Raw genomic sequence first — 27,249 nt, forward strand, 5'->3', positions numbered from 1 at the left:
CTTCTCACCAATTCTAGCATCTGCAAAAGTCTCCTTCCTCATGAGAACTGCCCCCTCCCCAGCTTCTTGTCTTCTCTATATTCCCATTCAGCTTCCCTTTTCTTCATAGTATCAGAAAGCTGATACTAGGAAGGGTATATTCGTTTTCTACCTGTTCGACGTCTATGACTAGAAAGATGTTATCTATTGGTCTTATTGTTGAGTGCTAAATGTGACACATAAATAGGTGTTAATGCAGGTCATCCCCACTCAGCATACCAGGACTGGCTTATACAAAATGTGACAACTGACAGCCATAGCATTTGTCTTTAGTCTGGTGAGAAGGCTGGTCTAGTGCCCTTTCCAAGGTCTCTATCTGTTTCTGTTTAATTAGGAATCTTAGAAATGCCAGTGTTTAGTTGGGGTTAATGAGTGGTTGCTAGAACTCCACAGGTATCTCTTTATCCTAGGTATCCATTATTCTTTCTGTACCTCAGCATCCTAGGTCAGACTTTCTGTAAGAGTTATGTTCTAATAATCAACTTAGCTGCTGGCACACCTTAGGATCTTGGGAAGTTTAGAGAATATCTAAATTCTTACTTCCTTTCAGGAGAATATAAACTTTAAGACAATGTCAGACACAAGGATCATTTCTGAGCAGGTGACTCAGTGGGAGAGGAGGGTGTCAGAAATAGACTGTTACGAGCTAGTCTGTGTTCTCTCAGCACTGATTTGGTAGGCAATGCAAGACCATGTCAGACCTTGTTCAGGAGTGACAGAGGCATTGGCCATGCCACAAGCTAGATTGATTTACAAGGTTAGATTGACAGCAGAGTGCACACAGGCATGGAGCAGACAAAATCAAATACTGGTGTGCTTGTCCGCAGACAAGGAGCTTGAGTTTTCAATGTACAGACATGGGTAGGATTAAGAATGAAATCAGAACAACAGAGTTTTCAGAAAAGAGGCTGGGAATTCACTTGGAGCAATTGTGTGTGACACATCAAAACCATGTCCCAGGATTTAGCAGCAACAAAGCAAAAGCTTACTGGAAGGAGCTGCTACAGAGCAGAAAATGGACAGTAGTTAAGGAAACTGGAGCTGTACCTGTGTTCTGAATCCTCCGGCCTGCTCCAGTGCAGCCCTCTCCAGATACCTCCTGCTTGTCCAGTGTCCTCTCCCCCTTCAGGTGCGGAATAAATGGACTCCTGAGGTGAAAGACGGTAGTCCTTGGATACAGGGATCAGTCTGTATCCTAAGAACCTTAGTCTTGAGAAGCAAAAGCTTCAAAAGTAGGACCCAGGAGAAGGTAACATCTTCCCCTTTGGTGACAGTGTCAGATACAGGATGGCTTGTTGGTGTGAACCTTTGAAGCCCTTAGAAGGAGTCAAAGGGGAGCATCTAAACTTTTCAACCTCTAACTTCATCTACATACATAGTTGACCTATGGGGAGGGATTACTACCAAAATATCCTACTTACATTTGTTTTCTAAAAGTCCCACCTAACCCTATAAAATTCACTGACTATAGAAAATCAGATGCAAATATCAATCATTCACTTTCAATAACATTCAAGAGAGAGAGCGTTTTATTACTATCTGAAAACAAAACCCCAGTGTCTCTTTCCTCTCCATGGTTCACCACTTCAGGTGTCTCCTCCTACCCCACAGAACTTGCACCTCTTCTACTTGGGATCCATTAAGTACATGCTTCCCTCCTAAGGATGTTGTTCAGATAGGGCTTTGGAGTGAGGAGAAAGGGTTGGGTTTGAGGTAATCCTGTTCTGAAATCCTCACGGTATCTATAAGAGCTGAAAAGTAACAGACGGTTCTATAATAAAAAATCTTAAGAAGGTGTAGAAAGCTCAGGTAGAAGCTAGAGGCACTTTGCCAATGAAGGCATGCTGATAGCAAGTAGGGTGCCAGCCTTTCTCCAAATGTGAGGTGAGAACATCCCCAAGTTGTAGCAGTAAGAAAAATTCTAATAGCTTAAAGTTAGACCTTAAGAATTCAGAACACCCTTCATGAGCTTTGACTATTAAATGCTTCTATAATACTAGTAACAAAGCAAACAGCAACTCCTAAGTAAAGTGTAATTAGGACACATGACACGTGACTATGGTAGTCACAGTTAGCACCACTGTTTAGCTATGATGAATCCATGCCTCTCTGTCCCACTCCCACCCTCCTCGATGATCTAAAAGACTTTTATACATAAAAAGTGTCTGGTGTTGTTGTCTAGCTCAGCTGAATACCTGTTGATCTACTTGGAGCAGGGCACTAATATCCTGGGGTCTATCCTCATGAACTCAGTGTCCGGGGGCTCTGAGAGCAGAAGCCTTTGTACTGAACAGCAATGGGCTAGAGGTCAGCTTCTCTCCTACCATCCAAGGACATGGCACACGTGCTGCACGATGCATCTGTGGTGGCAGACGGAAGATGAGAAAGGAGACGCAGGCTGACTGTAGTCTGGTTTTAAGGAATGGAGGGTGTGTGACACGAGCTCCTGGGGTCATAGTGAACAGAACTGTGGGCAGTCAAAGTCTGCCCTCTGCTAGCCTCCTTAGGTGAATTTCACCTTTCACCTGCCTTTCTATCTCACTTGGTTAGACTAGAGCTGTCCTGAACACTCATCCAGAGTACAGGCCTTATCTAATTTTCTAATCTTCTATGATAGTTACTCTTTATTTTCATTTTGGAATTTCCTAGGAGACAGACTCTGGGTCTACGTTTGAGAAAATTTCCAGAGATATTTTAAGGAGGGAAGACCTAGCCCAAATGGGGGGAAGGGGTTTCATTTCATAGGGTAGAATGCTGGAATAAATCAATAAAAGAAACAAAAGAGTTAGGTGAGGGCCAGCAGTCTCTGTTCTTTGCTTCTTGAGGTGTGAAGGGTCCTACCTGAATAATTTCGCCACTATGATTCTACCAACTTCCTCTTGCATAAGAGACTGCATCGTCTTAATTATAAGTCAGAATAAACCTTTCTCCCTTAAACTTGATTCTGTCAAGTATTTGGTCACAACAATGAGAAGATTGGCACATCTTCCCAAACCCAAAAGGACGTAAGTTGCATTAGTGCAGACACTGGTCAGTGGCAGGCCAGCTAAGCTAGCAAGCTTAGCACAAGTCTCAAAAGGTGGTGATTGAAATATGTCCTCAATTCATGCCAGCCCAGTGAGGAGTATCAAAGGGAGAAAAGTCAGAAGAAAGATGCTGAGAATAACAGTAGTCACCACACGGGGTGTACAGCAGAGCTCTGCCTCATCTGATGAGAAAAATCTAGGTGTCTAGCTGCTTGTCTGTACTAAGCTCACTGTGTTCCTCTTCCAAGAAAACTGCAGTCTGGTTGCTATGGAAACAGGCAGTGCAGAAGACTGGTAAAGCAAACATGCACAGCATCCCAGTATGGTCTTTCAGTTCTGTCACTTGAATACATGTTATTTGTGACTTTCTGCTGATGCCTTTCAGGAGGAGTAGCCACTAGAGAACCTTTCTTGGGGACTCTACAAAGATTAGGAAGGACAAATAGACTTCTACCACCATAAGACTGGGCTTTGTGTTCTGAATTCTATTGCGTACACACACACACACACACACACACACACACACACACACACACCCTGCTCTTCGCTGTCTATGAGATATGGTATGTGTAATATGTATGTATGTGACTTGATCAGTACTAAATATTTAAAAAGTTCTGTCTCAGACATGCTTTTTAGAGACAAACTCCACAACAAAGCCCGTGCGTGGAGTTCCAGCCATTCTAGGAAAATCTTCCAACTATGTGATTCTGTCTGTTCTCTGTATGGTATAAAAATATTCTAGCAGTCAAACTCAGAGGAGGTAAGTGGTGGCAACAGCATTCATAAAGCCCTCACAGGAAGGGACATCACTTGTGTATTAGCAGTTAATGAAGAGGCTGGTGGCTGACTGGTGAGCACATAGGCAGACCTGGGCTAGCCACAAAAGCATCTCTATGGAAGTAGATCAACCTAAGCCTCTCTGCTTTCCATCCCTATATTCGCCTGGGAACACCTCAGCCTGGACAGGTTGAGAGGTGGCCCCGTCTCAGCTTGGCCCTGGGACTCTATGACATGACTAATCTCAAGCACAGTACAACAGAGAGAACACAGCATTCTCTCTTCTCTGCACACTGTGGTGTCTATGTTCCTACTTTCTACTAAGAACATAAACATGTGCATTTATTTCCGGAAAACGCTTTGTTCATCACAAATGCATCCCCTGTCTTTGAGAGAACATTAATCACTAGAGAGAAACAAGTAGTATTGACTCCTGAAAGTTTTGTGAGTTAGAATATTTGTTCCTCATTTCTAGTTCCTGACTGGTACAGAAAATTCTAGACTGTTTGCCAAAACCCATAGTTATGATGGAGTCTTCTCAATGTTAGCCTCAGCAGAAAGGTAACAGGCTGGTAAATTATCTGAATATGGAAAACCAGACATGGGCTTCTAAACACTTACCATGACATTCTAGGCAAGGCTGAGATGGAGTACTTGTTTAGAATCAGTTTGCTAGAGACTTGGAGCCTGTTTCCCTCCATTAGTCCACATAATTAGGAGTTAACTTTAGGGGAGGCCTCGAAACAGTTAAATACTGGTAACTCAAGGAATTCTATTAAACTGTAAGGATTTTTGGCCCTAAATGTCCTTTTCTCAGCCACTTCCATATTTGCTGCTGTCATTCAGGAGGCCTCAGATGACACTGAGTATTAGTAACTTGAAGAAAGGCCAAATCGTGCAGCACGCTCTGTCTTCAGATGCATTCTCCATCGCCTGTTTCCAGATTCCCTCCTTGAATCGGCTAGTTTTCCCAGGCATCTGCTCTGGGAGAGAAAGTATCAAAAAAACAACTACCACCCATGCCAGGCATTTGAAATACATGTAGTCTGTGTGCCTCACTCTGGGGTTTGTAGGAATTTGTGAGGAGGGGGCAGGCAGATAATTATCTCTCCCTTACAGATGATCCCACTGTGACTCTGAAAGGTCACTGTCCTCACACACTCACCAAGCAGTAAAAGAGGGATGGGGCCAGCTGCATAACTAGCACTTTAATATCTGCCTTCCAAGCCCAGCAGAGCATGTGCAGTGTTCTCCCAGTGTACTTCAGGTGGGAGGCGGGCCTGCACACGTGTTGGAGAAAGTCTGGCTCTTTCCTGGTACTCAGACAGAAAGGGACCAACCCTGTCTCACAGTTCCTCGGCTTCATGGGTTGGCATGGCTGGGAAACTGTCTAGGGCAGCTTATCCATTTTTCTTTTCATCTTCTTGGGGAAAAGTGACATAGAACAATAGTAAGGGGCTGAGATGGACTCCTTAGCCATGTCATGTGGAAAGTCGGGCAGACAGAAACCTGAGGATGCTCCCAAGATGAGTAAATGGAGAGTCAACAGCATCACACCTACTACATCTGCTGTAAAGGCTCACGAGGGCCTTGGCCTTGTCCAGACCAGAATTCATTTCTGAGCTTAGAAATACAACAGGGATTAGACAAGATTCCCCCTGGTTATTGCAGTCAGTGACTTCCTTCTGTTTGTGTATGTCCATGTGGGTGTCCACGTGTGTGCAGGTGTACATGGACACTGCATGTACACAAGGCAGCCAGAACACAACATAAGGTGTCTTCCTCTATAACTGCCCACCTTATTTTTAAAGACAGGGCCTCTCACTGAACTGAGCTCAGTAATTAGGCTGGCTGGCTACCAAGCCCCAGGGATCCCTCCGTCTCCATTTCCTCCATGCTGGGATTACAGGCATATACCCCCACACTTGACTTCTACGTGGGTGCTGGAGATCAAATTCAGATCAAATCCTTATGCCTCCATGAACCAACCACTTTACCAACTGAACTTCCACATGGGGGAAAGAGAGGACTTCCCTAAACTGTCCTCAACCTTCACACACGTACTATGACACCTGGACCTCAACATACTCAAAGACACACAGATAAAATAGAATGTTCAATTTTTTTTAATTTTTTAACTTATGGCACATACTATCTACTTCCAAATCATGATTTACAAATTTATCTCACGGTTGATACTCTACACATAATGGTGACAATTATCCAAGCCATCACAGTTGCTATGCCCAAGGATGATCCAGTTATAGCCCATAAACATAACCAAGTATATAAATCAAAAAGAATATAAAAATCAAATTTCCAAAAACTCATGAGAACAAAATGTCATTAACTCCCAAAAGCTGAGCTAACAGCCGACAGCAAGGTGTGCATCTGGGATTAGCCTTCCCACATTTGTGATTATGTTTGCTAGCTCTGGTTTCTTGCTTCCTTTTTTTTTCTATTCTTTGATGCCAATTTTACCCGTATAATAAGGAAAATGGTGCAGGAGAGTGTGGTGAAATGAAGAGGTTTGTGTCGAGAGAGACACAGAATCTGGTTCACACAGCAAGTCATGCCCTCTAACTAACACATGCTGCTGTTTGGAGAGTGGGTCAGATCCTAAATATTTGTTGACTCCAGGTGGGATGCTATTTTCAGTTATTGCTATATTGAGCTCCAAATCTCTTTTTGCTAACATGAACCTTTTCTGCATAAAATCCATAACGAAAGCACCAGAGGTTCAGCATCTCAGCTTTAGTCAGCTGGTGTTTGCAACTAGTCGATATGCCTCACTCCTCCCAATCATTATCAAACTCGGAAAGTTCTCTGGCATGTGAATCACAGAACAAAGGACAGATGTGAAATGGCATCCATTAACCATCCAACCAAAGGGGAATGTGTTTGAAAACTCATTTATTATTATCTATGTTTCGCAATGCAGATGACAGCAATTGTGTAGAGTTGTGAATAGAGATTCAAATCCCAACTGCTCTCTGAGTGAAAGCCAAATGGGTTTCTGATGAAACAGAGGGTTTACGTCATGCTTAACATGGACTTTTAAAAACACATGAAGTATTTTGAGGTCAAGTACATCTTATTCAAGTTTCTTCAAGCTGATGAGATGGGTAAACATATCATTACCACAGGTCAAATTAAATGATACACTGTGAGTGCCACAGTTAACAGCCCCTTCTGACCCAGGGACATGTGACCACTAGGCACACCCAACTTGCCAGACAAAAGACAGGCAGCCCTTGAGTTCTTTCTTCCTCATGTCACTATAGAGCTCCTGTCACTTCACTGTGGGTCTCCATATAATGACTGGAAGCTATCACATTCAAACCTCTCAATCCAGTGTTCTTATGACAGAGTGTCCTCCCTGTGTGATTTCGGAATCTGGGGTTGTCCTCCATGATGCCTAAATATGATTGGAAGTAAGTCATTTAAAGGGGGTTACAGAGAACCTCTAGAGTTAGCAAAAAGGAAAGTTCAAGAACTTTTAGAGAGCTCGGTGATGGGATGGCTGTAATTGGTATGCCAACAGTTGGCTGTGAATAAAACCAATGCAGGTGGAAAATTGGAATATTAAAAATAGAGATGTATATTTTATATTATGTGTATCATATTTAGTGACTAACTTTAGTATTAACTAAAGGAGGTTAGCTCCTTTAGTTTAGCTCTCCATAGATTTCTTAAGTGGCCTCCTGCTCTTTAACATGATTTTCTTTATGTCTACATTTTCTACCCAGTAGCAAATGTCTTGTAAGGTTCTCTTCTAGGCCAAGTAGGGTTTGACTTTCTGTAAGCTTGCTGTCCACAGTATATCAATAGACTTCACAGACTAGCCACTTTTCTCTTTTCCTTTTTGTCTTCTCTATTTCTTTGCAGAAGACCATCAAATGAGTTGTACTCGAATAATGCAGGACACAGAAAAGGATGATAACAACAATGATGAGTATGATAACTATGATGAACTGGTAGCTAAGTCACTATTAAATCTTGGCAAAATTGCTGAGGATGCAGCATACCGGGCCAGGACTGAGTCAGAAATGAACAGCAATACCTCCAATAGTCTGGAGGATGATAGTGACAAAAACGAAAACCTCGGTCGGAAAAGCGAACTGAGTCTAGACTTAGACAGTGATGTTGTTAGAGAAACAGTGGACTCCCTTAAGCTGTTAGCACAAGGACATGGTGTTGTGCTATCAGAGAATATCAGTGACAGAAGTTATGCTGAGGGGATGTCACAGCAGGACAGTAGAAATATGAACTATGTCATGCTAGGGAAGCCCATGAACAATGGACTCATGGAGAAGATGGTGGAGGAGAGTGATGAGGAGGTGTGTCTAAGTAGTCTTGAGTGCCTGAGGAACCAGTGCTTTGACCTGGCCAGGAAACTCAGCGAGACCAACCCGCAGGACAGGAGTCAGCCACCCAACATGAGTGTGCGCCAACATGTCCGGCAAGAGGACGACTTCCCTGGGAGGACGCCAGACAGGAGCTACTCGGATATGATGAACCTTATGCGGCTGGAGGAGCAGCTAAGCCCCAGGTCTAGAACGTTCTCCAGCTGTGCCAAGGAGGATGGGTGTCATGAGAGGGATGATGACACCACCTCAGTGAACTCAGACAGGTCTGAGGAAGTATTTGACATGACCAAGGGCAACCTGACTCTGCTAGAGAAAGCCATTGCCTTGGAGACAGAGAGAGCCAAGGCCATGCGAGAGAAGATGGCCATGGATGCTGGGAGAAGGGATAACCTGAGATCCTATGAGGACCAGTCTCCAAGACAGCTGGCTGGGGAAGACAGAAAATCCAAATCCAGTGACAGCCATGTCAAAAAGCCATACTATGGTAAAGGTAATATTTCTACCTAACGTAAGTTGCTTCAGGCAAATGTGAGCTAAGTAAGAGATATTGACAATAGTCTGTTAGACTGTAAATCTCTATAAATCTTACATCCAATGCACATTTTTAGAGTTTGTTCTAGAACTCTATCATGTGTTGATTTGTTTACAGAACAAATGAAATATTTGTCAGAGAAATACATAAAACTTCTAAATGTGCTGTCATCAGAGCAGATGCAGGAGATCACAGTGGAAACAATATCTGTGTAGAAGTCAGGGCTAGTGCATAGACATACCTGTGATAGAAACCATTAGGACCAAGCCATGCTGTTACAAAGGAGCCATGATCTATGCTGAATGGTGGCGAGGGTTCAGGTAACAATCAGTCAATCAGAGATGAGGTACTTTCTTCATAAATTGGATTGAGTAGATGGCTTCATGATTTATAAAATTATCACCTAGTGACAGTTATTGATGAAAGTGCCCCCTAGAAAATACCCAAAAGGAATTGAACAGCAACAAGATGACCGATGGTGTGAGATAAGGACAGTGACTGCACATTAATTATCCATGAAAGTTAGCTAAGGAAACCACTTGCCATGCGACACACGGAGAGGCCACAGCTGAAACCAATAGCAATTTCTCTAGAATATTCATTCCCCTTACTAGCTTTCACTTCATTATGGAAATAATTGTGATTCTTTTTTCAAAAATTATGTATTATTTTTAAAAATCTCAAAACTATCCAATATGATAGTTTAACTGGATTTTATTTTGTGAAATATGTGAGCACACATTTGCATCTCTCTATACACTTGGCTTAGCTAACCAGATGGAACAATGTTTGTGGTAGCATCTGTACCCCTCTGCAACTGGGACAGACCTTGATTCAGCTTCACATAGCAAGCACATGGGTATGGTTGAGTCCTCACAAGACTCAGAACTAAGAAACTATCTCAGAAATGAAATTGGTAGTTCCTTAAGTCTTTTCTGTATTATCACCAAAAATGTTCCTTTTTCTGATTTTCATTTTATGATGTACATTATGAGTATTCGCTTTTCTTACTATGGATCTGATCGTGAGATTCCGGAATCTAGTTTGAAAATCAGTTGCTGGACAAAGCTTGAACAATCAGAAAAACTACATCTTCCCTATCATGGCACGGGTGTGTCCTCTCCTCTCAAGGTGTGCTCATAGCTCCATGGCCTGCTAGACAGTGTTATCACCAAGTCCAAGGTGGCAGTAGCCTGAGTCAGAGCCCTGAGGGTTAATGCTCAAGTAGTGCCTGGATATTGTCTTTCCATTCACTACAGAGGCAAGCACAGACCACCAGAAGAGTACCTCTAAGGACGCCATGGAGCTGCAGGCCCCCGTTGAAACACTATGAAACATGGCACAAGTGTTTTAAATGACGGCACTAGCATTTGAATAAGATAAGATGTACTGATCAGTTATAGGTTTCTAGTTGGATTTTTGAGAATGAAAAATTCAAACCATTTAGGAAAGAAACCCATGCCTTGCCATATGAGGGCTGTGGTTCAGATACGTTCTAGGCTCATGTTTCAGAATTCTAAGCAGTAGTTCCCAGGACAGAGCTCTTGTGTTGAGAATGAAAGGAAGTAACCATGTTGGTGGAGGTAAAAAAGGCCCTAGAGAGTCAGTATCCTCATGGCTTCTCTAATGCCCATAGTCCTCCAAGCACAGGACACTTTGTTGTCATTTTGCTTTACTTTTATGCAAAAACATGGAATCTGCCCTGACTGCTTCGTCTCTATGAGAAAGGGGCAGTGAATGCTACCGTCCATTTTTGTCATGAGAAGGGGAAGGTTAGGAGCCTGAATCTTCCCATGAGATAGAAGTTGCCACATTGCTAGTTTCCCAGGTTTACTTCTCAACAAAGTTATTGGTGTTTTCACCAACGTTTTCCAAGTTTCCTTGTCTCTATCTATAGTTAAATTCAGAGTCAAAAAGATGAAGCCAAGCAAACACCCATGCACAACTGCACACATACACACATCAGAAAAAAAACCAAACAAACAAACCACAAAAGGAGCAGAAATTAAAGCCAGATTAAAAAATAGGTAAATTTTTATCGTATCTTACCAACATGCCTGAAGCTGCCTATCAACATGCTATGTTGTGGTTTCTCTGTTCCCTCTTTAAAGACAACACATGTATCTATTCTCATTCCACATATCTTAACTGAAAATACTTCATTAAAATGCTAATGTGTAACATTTCAAAATACTACGTTAATATGAAAGGAATTCTTTTTCCTTCCACACCACTCCCTGCCTCTCTCTCCCGGGCAGAAGGGAATAAGTAGGCTGAACTCAGCACACTTGTTTTCCTGTTACGTTCTGGCAAGGTTTGCTTTCTGTTTTCCTGCTTGCTTGAACATTGACTTGAGATTGCAAAAGACAAGGAATCCAAGGAGATTGATGGTGGAGGCAACGGTAGCCCAATCTCAGCAGTGAGTCAAGAGCAGACTATGCTCCTGGTCTCTATAACCTCAGAGAGTTTTGAGACATTTTTTTAAAATATAAAAGTCACTTAATTTCAAAACTGTTTCAACAGCTGTGAAATTTATTCATTTGTAAGAAATAACTGGGTTCTATAAAGCAGTTACTTTATAATTAAAGTGAATAATAATGGTTGTAAGTTGTTTTTTTAATCCTGTACAAGTTGTTTGTATCTAGTTAAAAGTTTCTTAAACTTAGTACTTCATATTATCAATGCTGTCCTTTGAAATTGTTACTGTGTGCTTACTATTTTATAATGACATGAATTTACTTTTATCAGTATAATGAAATTACTCAAAGGGCCACAAAATGCTAGGCTTTACTTTGTATCTATAAGGTTTTAAAAACAGAAATGAAATGCCAGGAATTACTCTTGGGTTTGTTGGCAGAGGCCATGAGGCGAGGGTAGAGGCAGGACAGCTGCTGGCAATGCCAAGGAAATGTTTTGTTCCACACCAGTGCTGGCTGTAGCGACTATAGCACCTGACAGGAATATCATGCATATGACACGTTAGCAGCAAAGGACAGGGGGATATCTGTCACACCAACATTACAGCATTTGTAAGACCCCAGGAGTCTTTTGTCTGTCTCACATTCTCATAAGTGACACATAAAAGTCTGTAAGAGCTCAAGCATTCCAAACTCGGGCCAGGTACAGTGGTTTATGCTTGTAAGGCCAGCACTTAGGAGACTGAGGCAGAAGTATTATCATGAGTTTAAAGTTATGACCTAGGGTAATTTGGGCTACAGAGTAAAATTCAGTCTCAACAGGCCAAAACAAATGAAAATCAAACTCGAGATACTTTCTTTTATATATAAATAAATTCTTCACCAAAAGTAAAACATGTGTTTTCTACCAAGGCCAAGTACAATTGGCCTAATTAATGAGATATTCATATAAAAGAATGAAATTCTTAAAGAAAATTTCACGATAGCAATTTAATGACTGCTATTGGTAATCTAAGCAACTGGTTTTCAAATACTTGTTCCAAAACAGTGTGTCACAATCTACGATTTATTATTCAAGCTGAGCTGACCTCAGAGATACTTTCTAGAACTGTTGTAATGCATGAGGGTGAACTGCGGTTGATCTGGGTGTAGAAAAACTCTATTAGGATATCGTTACATCTCTGGCATCCAGCATTCAATTCTGGACCAAACGTCTGCTCTGATTGGCTCTTGGCTGGCGCTGCAGAGAAGCAGGCAGCGCTCTAGATCAGCCCGACCTCCTACTTTGTGTATGCATGCACAGCATTACACGAGCCTTCCTCTGGTTCCAAGCACAGACGAAGAAATCAAAACAAATGGTTGCTCCAGCGGCTTCTGAAGCGTTTTTTGATTGCCCATCACCCTGCCAGGTGGGATCGCCACCCTTTCCGTCATTCGCTTACAGTGCCTTCTGAGAGTTCAGTTGAGTTTCCAAAAATGGGCTGAATTGCTATGCTAAGGAACAGTCTTTCTTAACCACAGAGAGAAAAATCTGCAGGAAAATTCTGCAGTTTATGGCATATTGAGACCAGAGCACTCCAGAGGGAATCAGGGGAAGGGTTTTGAGCAGCACCTTGCTCTGGTTGAATCGTATGCAAAAATTGCTGAACGAAAACAATATGGAGTTTTGTTCTCTAAGAAGGTCACTGTCTCATCACTATTTACATTGATTTCTTTGAGCAACACAGCTTATCATGTAACACACGGGAAACCAATTAATGAAACAGTTAAGGTTAGAGATAGGTGCTTTTATTTTCTTTCTGGATAAAAACCAAAATTCTTTATCATTCCTGATTACACTGTATAAGGTTGAAAATATCACTCACACCCAAACAGCTATGAAGCAAAAGCCTGATGTCCCAGCCTATCCCTGACACCTGCCTAATTTCTTTGTTTAGCAAAGGTCTCTTCAGGTTGCTGGATAACCGCATGAGTCTGCAGTTGGTAAACATTCATTTTCTTGACACCTGTTGTCGCTTTTAGATCCCTCAAGAACAGAAAAGAGAGAGAGCAAGTGTCCAACCCCCGGGTGTGATGGAACCGGCCACGTAACTGGGCTTTACCCGCATCACCGCAGTCTGTCTGGATGCCCGCACAAAGATAGGGTCCCTCCAGAAAGTAAGTTGTGTCTCGCCGCTCCCCGGGGCGTGCAAGCACTCTGGCTCTGTCAATCATCCCTTCCCCAACCTCATCTTCATGGCACCTCAGTGCAGCTATCACTGACCAGACTCTTCCTCAGCCTGGAGGGCACCTCAGGAAGCTTTCCCCTATCTCCTGGATATTCTGGGTACCAGCTCTGAAGAGTGGCTCACCCTAAAGCTGACTCCCTGGAATAGGCTCCCAGGCCCACCTGGGCTCTGGTCCTAGGCTCAGTTTTACTTATTCTGTTATCCCCAGCAGGTCATTTCTCTCCTTGGTCTCACACATCACAGAACTGAACTAGCCAGCCTCTAAAACAGCCTATCCATATTGGTCTTCTAGAAATCCCAGGAAAAGGAGGCCTTGGGGTTTCTGCCCAAATTTCTAAACTCCTGCTTACTGTCCAAGCAGCGTTTAGAACAGTTTTGTTACAGTTACTGCAGTCTGTTTCACATCACAGGTGCATTTGCACACTAACAATGTTAAATGAACAGGTTTGGATCTGGTGGGCTTTTCTCTTACATCCCTCTACATCTTTCTAGTAGATAGGTTCCAAGGCTATAACATCAATCTGTGAAAAGTGTTTCTTTTAGATTTAAAATGATATATATATATTTTTTGTTTACTTTTTTCTTGGCAAAAAATATGCCAACTGTGTAAAATCGATGAGAATCGATTGTCCAAGGCACACACTAAGGCTCAGGGATGAGTGAGGTGATGGACACCTCAGATGAACCTACAGCTTGCAGTGTCTGTCCTCTTTATCTTCCCGGGGGGGAGGTGGTTCGTGGTGTGGCTAGACAACCAACTGAATCAAAGGCATTTAGAGAAAGATTTTGTTACCATGGGCTCCCTTGCAACCCAGTAGAGCAAACCTGTCAGAGAGGTCAGGCAGCTCTTGGAGTAGTGCAACATTAGAAACAGGGAAAGCTACGTGTTCTCTAGTGAAATATGCTCACATGCGATTGTGGCTCCAGGTTCTCAATGCCTACTAAAATGCATATGTTTCCTGTGACTGTCCTGAGAACAGTTATGACACGTTGTGAAAATAAACAAATCCAGGTGTGTCTACAATCCCGTGTGTTACATGACAGGGAGACGCATGGTTGATGACAGCGGCTTCCACATGTGAGCACTGTGGTGGGTGCTTGGCTGGCAAATGCAAGCACTGGCCCATTCAATGCCATAAACTCCTCAGGAAGCACTGCCCTGTTTACCAGATGAAGAACATGGTGATCTCACTCCATCTTCTTTCTCTTTCAAGGGAAGCACACTGGCTGGTGATAGGTGGCTCAGGACTTTAAAGTTCCTCTGAGCAGGATTGAACGGGTCTGAACTCAGCTGTAAATCCATGCCAATTCCCAAACCCATCATCAATCTGAACCTGTGACCTGGTGTTGTCATTTCAGTTCTAACCTGCTTCTTGGCATCAAGCCGTTGCAGGTTCTCAGTACAAAATAAGGCACCAAGGCTGAGAGCTAACAATTTCGAAGGAAGGCTTTCTTTATGGGATTTTTTTTTCCAGGGCATAGGTTTTTGCCTTCGAGATCAATCCTTTTCAATGGATAAGAATTCTCCTTGACTCCGCATTTTCACAGGAAATGTCTAGATGTGGTTCAAGTGTGGGTTTTGCTCTGTTGAGCTAGGAACTGAATAAGCCTGCCCTGGTTGGCCACATGCGGACCCATCTCAGCAGGCAGTAAGTGTGGCTCAGGTATAACCGGGTCTTACAAATGCACTGTCTGAAGAAAAGCATTTCCAAAGGCAGGCATGGTGCATTCCTACAATCCAGCACTTGGGAAGGAGAAATAGGAGGGTTGAGTTTGATACTAGCCTGGTCTATATGCAACTCTGTCTCATAAAGGGTGCCCCTGGCACGGAGGTATGGAGGAACTCTAACTACTTTCTCATGAGTAGTTCTTTATAATACTGCAAAATGTAGAGGTAAATACTAAGGATAGTACTCTAGAGTAGCCTTGTTTGTTTTTCTGGGCTGACTTCCCATCCATTTCCACCCAGATGAATTCAAAGAAGGGCTCTGCCGCTGGAATAGACTGACTATATGACAAAGGGCGGGTCTGTGCATAAGGAGACCCCAGCTGAGCCAGACAGAGTTTCCGTCACCACCCCACAATAAAGACTTAAAGCATGCTACCTAATGCGGGAGGATACCAAGACGTAGAGTAGGTGTAGTGGGTGGCACCTTTTGTGCACTTGTAAAAACAGGAGTGAGTTGCCAGGGAAAGGCAAGAAGTGAGAGTAAAAGAAAGGAGCCCAAACACTGGCTTATGTGGAAAGATGAGGTAAAGAAGGGAATGTGGGGGCAGCAAACCAGGTAAAAAACATTCCTCAAAAGCCCCGGGTATGAAGGCCATGGCTGAGGTACAGAAAGAGGCTAGGAGGAAGGGTTAGAGGTCTCTGGGCTTCCTGTTTGAAGTCTTCTACAGATGCTTCAGAGAAAGACTGGGAAAAGCAGTGAGGGGCGGTACCACAACCTGAAGAGGAGAAATGGTTTGAGACAGTTCACACAGGCAACCTACAAGCTGAGGAAGCAGACGCCACTACAGGGGTGGACTGAACATAGATAGTGTCTGTGTCTCCACTCAGCAGGACACAGACATTAGAACTCTACCACACAGCCAAGTCTGAAAGGTGTTTGCTCTCTCCAGGGAAGATTTTGTAATAGAAATATTTAGCATGAAGAGAAAGAAAGGCATGTGTTAAGGTAAAGGAGAATGTGTGCCATTCTAATAGGGAAATAGGCAAGTAAGATTGCAGATTTCAAAGAGAAGGGCATCTATCTTCCTCTTACATAGGGATTCTTCTGAAAGGGGATCTCTGAGGCCCCCTCCAGGCCCCCTCCAGGCCCCCTCCAGGCCCCCTCCAGGCCCCCACAGGAGTTGAGCCGAATGCTGACATTTCCACTTCGATTCATATTTACTAAACTTTAGCCATATCCAAAGAAGAGGCCGGAGCTATGAAAGCTTAAGAACAAAGCAGCAATGAACTGTTTTTAAGGAATTCGCCAATAGTGAAGGCATCAGACATGGACAGGTGTGACAGCAAGGGCATGTGGAAACTCTACACAGGGCCCAGCAAGACAGTGACTGCTCCAGGAGAAAAGCCATGGGTGATAGTGACAGGTGTGGGCAGATGTGGCTGAGCAGACCTCACAGGACCATTTGACCGTAGGCAGGCTGGGCAGGCAGTTAGGACTGCGGTTTGCAGACCTCTAGCTCAGACAGACAGAGCATGTGGCCAGCAGGCTCCTTCGGAGTCAGTTGTCTTGACTTCCCCCAGCACTCTTAACCTCACAAGCATCAGCACACAGAGGATGGAGCCATAAGGACCAGCCTCCCTGGATGCCAGCAGGCAGTAGTCCTCCTGCCCTGGGGACCAGCTCTTCTCATCTTCTTATTTGTTAATGTCATGTGGTAAAAACGCAGAGATCTTACTATTCCTGTTCATTCTACTGAAAGCACAAAGATTTACTGATTTCCTAAGTAAACGTGGTTTATTTAAAAAGACAAGGTTTAAAGTTCGGCTCACTCATATCAGACTTTCACAATCCCATGTGTTTCCAAAGCACAGGCATGTTTTTAAATGCCCAGGCTATGTGCTGTTACATGGCTGATCAGCATCCAGTGCTTATCTCCGGGATACACTAGGGTGGCCCTTGCTTCTGTCCCACATGGGACTATTCAGTTATGGCGCTCTCTGAACCCCATGGCTCCCTGCCAGTGCACCCTGCTTCGCATGCTTGAGTACAGTCATACAACCTTCTTTCTCTCCCCACATATATTTCCTGGTCATGCACATCACAGACGTTTGTAGACTGTCGTAAACTAATCTAGCCTGTTGAAACAATTGCATATTGTATTCTCATCATTTCTCTCTTTTAATGCTGGGCTATTTTTCTTGCCTCTCCTTTGTCAAGTTCTTGCCATGCATGAAAATGTTCTCAAGTGTCCCACTCCAGGCTGCACAGGGCGAGGGCATGTGAATAGCAACAGGAACTCGCACAGAAGGTAAGCCACACTCTGCTGGGGTCTATGCTAGAGGAAGCTACCCACAGCCCTGCCCCATGGTAGCTCTTTACTGCTACTCATCCCCTCCTTTCCAAAGGAGACTGGCACACCTCACACGTGGCTCCTAAAGAGTCAGTCACAGCACATACAGGAATGTCAAAGGCTCGGTTGCCCATTTTTGAAGACTTAATTTCTTCAGCTATGTTGCCTCCTCTAGTCTAATAGCGCAGTTTCCCCACAAAGTCTCCTACTCGGTACAGTACCTAAGATGGAACCCACAGCCACTTACAACAAAAGTGACCAGAAAGAATCCAGCAAGGCTCTCTCACCTTCCCCCATAAGAAAGGCCGTCTGCCACTTATCATGCAGGGTGGTGAAGTAGAACCCAGCAGGGCTAATATAGATGACTAACTTGGCTGCTCTTGAATTTGATGAATCCCCTGGCCATCAGCATGGACATCATTAAAATATGAGCAGATGTCCAAACACATCTGGTAGGGGTACACCAGTGAGGACACTGCTCCAGGTCAACGGCTTTAACTGGACTACTGCTGAAAATATACATCGTCAGGATCGTACTCTTGACGGTGTTCCAGCTTCCTTCCCTATCCCCTTCAGACATGAGAGTCACTAAGCTCCTCTGAAAATCCAGGTGATATCAGATCACTTCTTTTGCAGTAGCAAAATGCAATTACTGTTAAGATTTGACTTGCCATAGCTTAGGTTTCTTCCTAAATGGAGGAAAAGAAGCTGTAAAATTCTCTTAATGTTTGTCTCATGGTTAGTCACAACCAGCAGCTCGGTTACTGGTGTTAAATTTATAATAAAACAGACCGCAGTTCTATGTCCTATGGAGGCTCTCTGGTACTGAGTCTGCGGGAGCTAGCAGTGATGCAGGAGATCCCTACTGCGTGCTGTGCAGAGCCTGCAGCGTCAGTTCCTTTTTCTGCCATCAGCACATGTGTGTGCATGGATGGACACCCACTCAGATCTAGAACCCACAAGCATGCAGATACTAGGGCTTCCTGAGGAAGCAGCTCACACAAAGAAGCCGCGCTGCTCCCTCTGCCATACCGACCCAGCTGAACTAGTTGCGAATCACATTTGACTGAAGTTCTCCTGGAGGTGTTCCTGCTGTACCTCCCTTTCTCTCCCTGTCCTTTGGTGAGCTGAAGTCAGCATCCCTGAAGCCTTGTAGATAGATACCTCTGGCGTCAGTTCAGAGTGCCACCTTCTGGTAGAGCCAACTAACTGCCATTCTTGAATCTGTCAAAAATCTCCTTCCCTAGCTGCCACTGCCTGGCCTGCAGCACTCCACAATTTCTGCCTGAAATTTTAACCAGCTTATGTTGCATTTGCTTCCTGGAATTTGGCATGTTTGTTGGACAGGCCTGGTGCTATCATAAGAGCTATATGCCAGGAAATATACAGTACCAGGCAGGTTGGGAAACTCCCCTAGCTCCATCTACCTCAGGGTCATCTTAGCTGGCTAGGACAGAACATTGTGGGTGTATCGGTATGTGGCAAGCCATTGGAGACCATTAAACTGAATCTATTTTCTGTCATTATAGCCTCTCTGGATGCCCTATTGCTGCTGCAGAAAAACTGGCAAAGGCCCAGGAGAAACATCAGAGCTGTGATGTGTCCAAATCCAACCAGGCCTCAGACCGAGTCCTCAGGTACTCAAGAGAAGTGTGTCCTCAATGGATCTCCCACAGACTCTATCCTGACACAGGGCAGAGACAGTGTTGGAGACACTCCATGGAGTAGATATGCTCTATGCAGAGGGAAAACATGCCAGATTAGAGGTCTGTGCCCTCTATCGTGAAAGATTATGTAGAAGCCTGGTGATCAGTGTTAACTCCCAGGTCTCCAGTGGCTCAGTGTGAAATAAGAGAATAGGACATAGTTATGTGGTTTGTAGCCCTGACAATTCACAATTATATGAATGCTAAATAAAAGAGAAGTTTTAGAAACTAGTAATGTTAGTAGGCCAACATAATTTTATCCCAGTTTGGAGCAAAGTATAGCACCTGCTTATGGGTGGCACTGGTCTTTTTGAAAATGCAAGAATGATGAATGCCACATTCCCTGAGCTTGGAAGTTTCTCTATGACAAGTCATCAAAGCTGTCATCACCCCTTATCCTCACACACCCTGAGATGTGGGTGGAAGTAGGTGGCATCACTGTCATTTGACAGGCAAGACAGAGCACCAGGTCTCATGACTACCTGACGTCACTTAGTACTGCAGGTTAAAGTAGAAAAGTCCCGAGGAGCAAGACTGAACTCCCATTTTCCAAAATTGGGAAGATGATTATTGGTAGAGGAAGACATGTACATTCCTCACAGACTTCACACACATCTCATGAAATCTGTGACAGTCCGTGTACTTCTGCTTTCTTACTCCGTCTCATGACCGTGTCTCCCCATAGAAATGCTATCATCCTCATGTTCTCATTTCAATATACCCAGTTAAGTGGATATCGTACCACAGCCATAACTCTGTGCTAGCTCAAAGGCATACAGGTTCTCTCTAAGGAGTAATGGTGAATATTTTCCCATAGGTATAGCATTTGACTTCTATTAAAGGTATTTCTTTGGGATACATTACTTAGAGAAAATCACTAAGCAAGATATAGGAATATCTTCTTGGACCCCATTTAGTATTTCATGGGGTTTTTATTTTTGCAATTAAATTAAACTTCCTTTCTCCTTTGATAAAAAATTAAAATGTTTATACAAAATTTTAAATATTTAAACAAAATAAGAAATGAAATAGCTATAATCTCTCTGTTCCAAGATAATCCCTCTCTGCCTTTTGATATTCTTTGCATTATGATAAGAACCTAGACAAACCTCTTGTTTGCCTGTTGCCTATTTACTGTCATACTCGCTTTGCAGATATGACTGAATACTAAACAACTGACCGATTTCTTTCCCATCTCCTAGTCCACTAATCTTTGCAGGATCCCTGCAAACCCCCAAGGCTGTTTAAGGCTAGCCAAAGGAAATGTGGGAAACTGTGAACAGAGCTTGTGGCTGGAAGAATTTACTCATTTCCTTCTGCTGGTGGCTAGTTTTGAGAGGTACACCAAGTCCCAGGCACAGCCCTTTCATAGTGGCTACTCTGAAAATGTGGGTGCACATGAAAGCTGAGGTGCGAGTGCAAGCCTATCTCCTCATAGCAAGTGCTGAGCTTGGATTTCTTGAGAAACTCCTTGGCTACTGAGACAAATAAGACACAGCTAACTACAAATATCATGTCCACCCTGATGTCCAGAACTAAAGAACACCCCATCGTATTGTTTCTGTAGCGTTGTAACCCCAGGTCCCTCCAGGATGATGCAGCAGAAAGATGGATCCAGTACCAAATACATAGGAGAGAGGGGACAGTGACTACACACGTGCACGCAATCTTCCTTATATGGCTCTGAGGGGTGTGTCAATGGAGTGAGGGCAGGCCTCTAAATAGTAAGTCCCTCCAGCAATACATAAAAAAAAGCCTAGGAGCTCACCCATTGTAGCTCAGGCTCTCCTGGGAAGCATTTGGCCTCTAGCAAGGATACTGGTCATTTTCCCAATTCCTACATGTTCTCCATTGGCTAAACCAGGGTAACAGGTGTACACCCCTATAGGACAGTGGTCAATCCAGCACCTCACTTTTCTCCATGTCTCACTGGGTAAGGAAAAAACTTTAAACCTACAGTAGTATAAGTGGTCAAGAGTAAAACAAATAAAAATTAAATAAATCATTTGATAAATTGTCCAGTTGGAACTTGACACTTGAGAAGCCCTTTGACTAAGGGATAGTCCTGTTATCTGTTCCTATGCCCATGGTCCTTGGTATCATCCCAACGGCTGCATGCTGTTGCTCATCCATCTGATTTGCTCCAAACCTTTTCAAGGCTCAGGATCAACTTCTGCTAGCTGTGACCCTCTGGCCTTGCCATCAGGTGAATGAGCAGATGAATAAGCCTGAGGCCCTAAAAAGGTTCCATCTCCAAAGGCGGGCATAGCATTCCCGACTCTCCTATCGAGAACCTGAGGAGTTGTTCTCATCTGGTCCTAATTCTAACCTGAAAGTGTTACCTATTCCTCAATACCAGCTCAAATGTTGGCTTGTGCTGCCAAGCGTAGAACCCCACAGTCATTTTACTCCACATAGTCCCACATCCCACCAGATCTTTCGAGGCAAAGCCTGGAGCCTAGGTCTTCACAGATCTGTGAAGCACTGCCCTGGCTAATAAAATGCTCTCAAACATCTATCAATTGGTATACTGTTTCATCGCACAAGAAGTAAATAGGATGAAGAGCTTGTGAACCCAAAACAAGTAAGCTGGTAATTTGAGACTATGTATTTTAACCATACTAAGTGGCATAGATATACAGTTGTGCAACATATGCTAGCCGGGTCACATAAAGGCTCTGTGGCCTTGAATTCAACAGTAAGGAAAGGAAGGTATGACTCTAGGATCCATAATACTCTGGGTTCCATCTAAACTCAGAAAAATAAAACAAACAAACAAATAAAAATATTTAAGAAATAATCAATGTAAAAATAATCTCTGTACATGTATGAATCACGTCAAAAGTTACAATAGCACAAAAAAGAAATCTGAAAGAAAATAGTTCAACAATATAACACTCATATTTAAAAAAGCAAAAGTTGCTTTTCAAATGTATATAACTAAAAGAAATGGCAAATGCCATGTGAAATCGGGAGCAAATTATATCCTTTTTTAAGTACTAAAAAATTATACCAAAATTTCAACAGTTTTAAATCTGAAAGAACTCCGGGTTATTATCTCTTTCAGCAGTTTTTATATTTTCTAAACATGTTTCCAATGAACTGGAGAGACTGTGGAAGTCGGACTAGGGCATAGAGGCCAAGCGGCCGAGCCTCAGGGACACCACCCTGGTCCCAAAGGGAATGAGCTTTGCTCTCTGGCCTCCCATCAACCCCTCACAGCGGTGGCCCGTCCGCCCACCTAACAGCTGCCATTTTACACACCGGAAGTCCAAGAAATGATTCTCAGTGAAGTGCGCGCGGGGTGTTTCGAGCTGAGAACAGGTTCTTGCTGATGGGCCGTGTCTCTGGCTGGCTGAGTACAGGCCGTGTTTCCGGCAGGAAAAGGCAGTGCTTCCTGCAGAAGTTCAGGTAGTACATCCGGCTAAGAAACAGACTGTATTTCGGCTAAAGGGAGGCAGTGTTTCCGGCTGAGGACAGGTAGTACATCCGGCCGAGGGACACACAGTATCTCCCGTAGAGGTACGGGCTGTGTTTCCTAGTTGTGTACAGCGCAGTGGTGTTTGAGGATGACGAACCGGCAGTATTTTCCAGTGAGGTACGGTCAGGATTTCCAAGTTTGAGTCCACTGAGCAAGAAAAATTTCTTGTCATCAGTGATTGGCCTTTGTAAATAGACTGTGAGCCAGTGCTAACACGTGGTTCACTATATTTTGGGTTTTTGGTTTTTTATTTTTTCCCTTGCTATAACACCCATTTTTCTTGAGGCCTTTTTTTTTTCTGAAAAAAAATCAGAAATAGAACGATCAACAATAACCCCTTCTGAAATTAAGGGCACTTTTACGTAGATTTACAGTTCAAAAATGGTGACAATATAAGGATACCTGCCTGCAAGTACTTTTAACAATATTTTACCTTAGAAGAAGTTTGAGTTGAGATTGAGATGCGCAAACACCTATGTGTATCTGTTATACAGAACAGATATTGGTTAAAGAGTATAAGGGAACGTCTTTTGTTTCTTAAGTGATTTCCACTTATGAAATAAACACAGGACAGAACATCAGTAAAGGAATAAGAATCAAAACCTCCTCCATTTAAATATTTTATCCCAAAGTCTAAGATAAAGGACTACTAGATAAAGAGCATTAAAGGAACATGAATATTCGCTCATGGGTTTTCCTACAATTCTATTTTAATGCCCAACTAGATAAATTCTGGTCCAGTTTTGTCTCATTCTATGTCCCTGTGTGTCTATTTCTTCTTATTTTTAAGATCCCATGTCATTTGTGTGATTCTGCTACTCTTTGTAAACCCCATGAATGCAATGCCTATATATCAGATTCTTCCTCAACTGCCAATGTTATATTTTACCACCATTCTTCCTGAAAGTGGGAGAAAAATGATAAAATACATCTTAAGTATTCTATTACTTCTTTTTATTTCCAGAATTGACTTTTAGTCAGATACTTTATTTGGGATATATAATTAAATCAGCCTGTCCTTTTTAACTTTTTTTTTTTTTGTGGGAAAACTAGGACTAAAGTCTAAAGTGATCCATGAAAAGTCCTAAATTCTTGATAGATGAGAGGAATCATATGTACTACGATAACCATGCATTGTGTTGCATGGACAGCCATGAGAAAGCAAGCTTATGTTTGTTGTCTGTTCATTTTCAGGCCAATGTGCTTTGTCAAACAGCTTGAGATTCCTCAGTATGGCTACAGAAACAATGTTCCCACAACTACACCGCGCTCCAACCTGGCCAAGGAGCTTGAGAAATATTCCAAGACTTCGTTTGAGTACAACAGTTACGACAACCATACTTATGGCAAAAGAGCCATAGCTCCCAAGGTGCAAACCAGGGACATATCCCCCAAAGGATATGACGATGGTAGGAGGTGCACACTCTTATACATGAGAGACACGTTGCCATTGATGATGTTGTTGTTATGTGTATCCATGTCCTGCAGATCAGCCACTATTTGTGCTTACCCAGTGGGTGTCAGAGGCATAGCGCACATGGCAGAGTCCTGTGCTGCATGCCCCAGGCCCAGGAGGGGAAGATGGAGATACCTGTTGGCAGGAGGGGCACTGTTTCTGCAATGACTCCAAGGCATTGGCCTCTGGATGCTTATAGGTTATAGTAAACAAGAGCCTGGGCTTTCTGTCTTTTGGGGTGGCTGAGCTGGTACCCTTATCTAATGAACCTTTTAAAAGACAAATACCCAAGACAAGTTTCACTGGAAGGAACAGGTTGAACTATTTTGAGGAGTTCCACATTGGTAATGTTCTTTAAGGGTACATATTAGAAACCTTTGGGAGCCTTGTTCAAGGTCTATACACAGGCTGCACCCTCGACCAGTTAAGGTAGATCCCTGGAGAGCCTCTGTGTATTAGTATGTGTTAAAAGCAACCCAGCCAGTCCTTTGAGCAAACCAAGCCTGAATTCCTTCTCTATCTGGATATCAGGAAGGCCAGCTTCAATGTGGTACATTTGACCCTGAGCCTTGGGATCCCTGCCTTCTTAGAACTGATGGTGCAAATAACTTACAAGTTATTTGATATCAGAGTCTCATTTGATACTTTCCTGTAAATGGAAGAAGAGGGGATTTTAAAGTGTTAGGGCCCCTCTCTGAAAAAGATTCTTAAAGTCACACACACATGGAAAGTATTTAAAAGAAAGGTCTAGGGATTCAAAAACATTGTAACAATTGAGCATAAGCTGCTGTATATCTTTCTAAGCTGTGTTTTTCTTATAGAGATAATAAGTAACTTGTGAATGAAATTTGATATTTTGCTGACATGTCACATATTATTTGTCTGTGTGTATCATCAGCTCTTTAATATTCAGACAAAGAGATACACATAGAACAAAAGTAAGTCTACAGGTATCATGGAACTAAGTATCTTGGGTTTCTGTTTGGTAATAATTGCCTGCTAGTTTCCAGGCTCAAAATTTGTTCACTCAGTTGCAAATGAAGGATAAAAAGGAAATTATCTTCACACAGGTGTAAACTTAGTTGATAGACTTTACAATCCATTGACAGGGCGTGGTGATTCAGTTAATCTCTTCATTAGGTGTTCTTTTTCACATTCCTATTCCAAGGCTGTAGTCCAGGACACTGTGTTCCGTCAAGCAACTTGATGAGGCTTTCTCTTTTTACCTTACTGACTTTATCCTGCGCACATATGGAGCGTCTTAGACTTGTCTTAGAGCCACATACCTTTTCCTGGACTGTGAGTGGATCTGTTTGGGCTACCTGAGCTTTGCCTTTTCTGAGCTACAGAGTCCCGGACCAAAGAATCTTTTAGTATACTCACTTCCTTAAGAGTAGAGGAGGACTGAGAATTCCTGCTCAAGGTTACTGTGATGATCACTGGTGCTAAGGTGATTTGTGAGTGTTCTTTTCCCACCATAAAGGCAGGAGTAAGCATATTTCCTGGTCCTGATACTCTCAAGCCCAGACAGATAATTAAAAAAACTTGGATTGAGAACTTGGCCTAACTCATGCTTTCCATTGCTCCACCAGAAAAGACAAGTCTATTGAGCATACTCAATTAAACTTAAGTATTAGATCCTCAGGAAATCAAGAAAAAAAAAGGAATAGTAATCTTCCACTACAACTTTCTAGGGAAGTAAATCAAAGCTCTCCTTCTCTCCTGTTGTCTCTGCTAGCAGACAATTACTTCTTTAAAAAGACCTACCCTGGACAAAAGTGCTGAATCATAAGGTTGTATAGGAGACCCCACCTAGGGAAGGCACCCCTGCACCTGGGTACCAAAAGGTGGATTCCAATGTAATTGACTATGGCAGCACCCCCCCCTGTTTGCCCCAGACTCCTTTCAGGTACAAAAAGTATGTACCTCTACTCGTAGAGAAATAAGAGAATCTGGACTGACATAGAATTTATAGTTCTTAAGGACTGGGAACACTAACTAGAAGTACAGAGTGATATACCTAAGGCATAGGCCTGGATATCAGCTCTTCGATTACCAAGCTTCCCATTCAGCCTTCTATCAATCATCTGCTTCTCCCAGACACTTCACCAGTGGTTGTCTTCTGTCAGTCTTTAGGGTACTTGGCCTATCCTTCTTTGCAGAAGGGTTCAGAGGTGAGAAGAAGCATACAAGTGTGTGTCATGCACTCATGCATAGGGAAGCACGATTCATTCTGTCTACAGGACTGGATGAGTCCCTCCAAATGGCAAATTGCACACTTGGTTCCAGAGTTGGAGTTCAGGGATGCCCACGGATTTCTGAATGCTAGGTGGTCTAGGGAGGCCAGAAAGAAAGGTAAAGTTCAGCCGTAGGGGCTGAGAGAACAGCTCGCTCTCTGTCACAGTGAATTTGGACCCCTCACATAGGATGAGATGGGAAGGGAGGAAAAGGGACAGCTCAGTCCATGAGTGTGGAGTTATTATTTCCCTCCCCAATGTCATGGGCAACTAAGAATGGCTCTTGTGTCTTTAAATGTTAACCAGAAAATCAAAGGAAGGGTGTCTCATGGCATGGAAAGTATATGAAATTTTAAATTCCATTGCTGCGGTTATTAGCGCTGTGGTCACTTTCCAACTCACTTGTGGTCTAGGCTGGTGTCTAGGTCAATAGCACAGCCCAGGACTTATAATGATGCCTGTTTGGACCTGCTAGCCTCAAATGCATGCCACCAGGACATTTTTAGGGCAAATTGCTAGCCTTGGGGGTTGCATCTCTGGACACAGCTCACCACTTAGGTTTGCAGTTGCCTTCTATCCCATTGCAGCAGCTACCCGTGTGCTTTGCAAACACACTACCTGCCTTCAGTGCAGCTCTTTGTCCCAGCACTGATCTGTGCACCCATGAGTACACCAGTATGTTATCTCTCAGTGGACAAAGTGCCATGTCCTCAGAGTCTCCAGAACTTGTCATGGAGGGTGGATCAGGAAGGCAGTGGCCATGCAGAAGGGATTCTGACAGAAGTGGTAATCAGGCCCTCTGAAGGCCTGGTACCCCAACATATACAGACAAACTGTTTTCCATAGAGGATTCTGAATCCCATTTCTGCCTGCTTATACTACACAACAAAGAAGTTAAGGGCTAAGAGAGTTAGCCTCTCTTCTGAAAGCACCCACCTTAGTGAAGAGTGTCCCCTA

At 43.2% G+C, this 27,249-nt stretch overlaps 1 protein-coding gene across 10 annotated transcripts in view; it reads left to right on the forward strand.

Moving 5' to 3' along the window:
• Myt1l (myelin transcription factor 1 like) overlaps positions 1-27,249 on the forward strand; it is a 291,243-nt gene that overhangs the window by 187,720 nt on the left and 76,274 nt on the right. For 4 of the 10 annotated variants that reach the window (XM_032907573.1, XM_032907568.1, XM_032907572.1 and 1 more), the window contains 5 exons: positions 7,734-8,705; positions 13,187-13,321; positions 17,280-17,370; positions 18,942-19,049; positions 23,794-24,008. In XM_032907573.1, coding sequence (XP_032763464.1) covers positions 7,734-8,705; positions 13,187-13,321; positions 17,280-17,370; positions 18,942-19,049; positions 23,794-24,008 — 1,521 coding nt within the window. The remainder of the gene's footprint in view (positions 1-7,733; positions 8,706-13,186; positions 13,322-17,279; positions 17,371-18,941; positions 19,050-23,793; positions 24,009-27,249) is intronic. The other 6 variants (XM_032907574.1, XM_032907570.1, XM_032907575.1 and 3 more) reach the window with 2 other exon arrangements.

Source organism: Rattus rattus, chromosome 7 (genome assembly GCF_011064425.1).
Source record: "Rattus rattus isolate New Zealand chromosome 7, Rrattus_CSIRO_v1, whole genome shotgun sequence".
Lineage (NCBI taxonomy): Eukaryota > Metazoa > Chordata > Mammalia > Rodentia > Muridae > Rattus > Rattus rattus.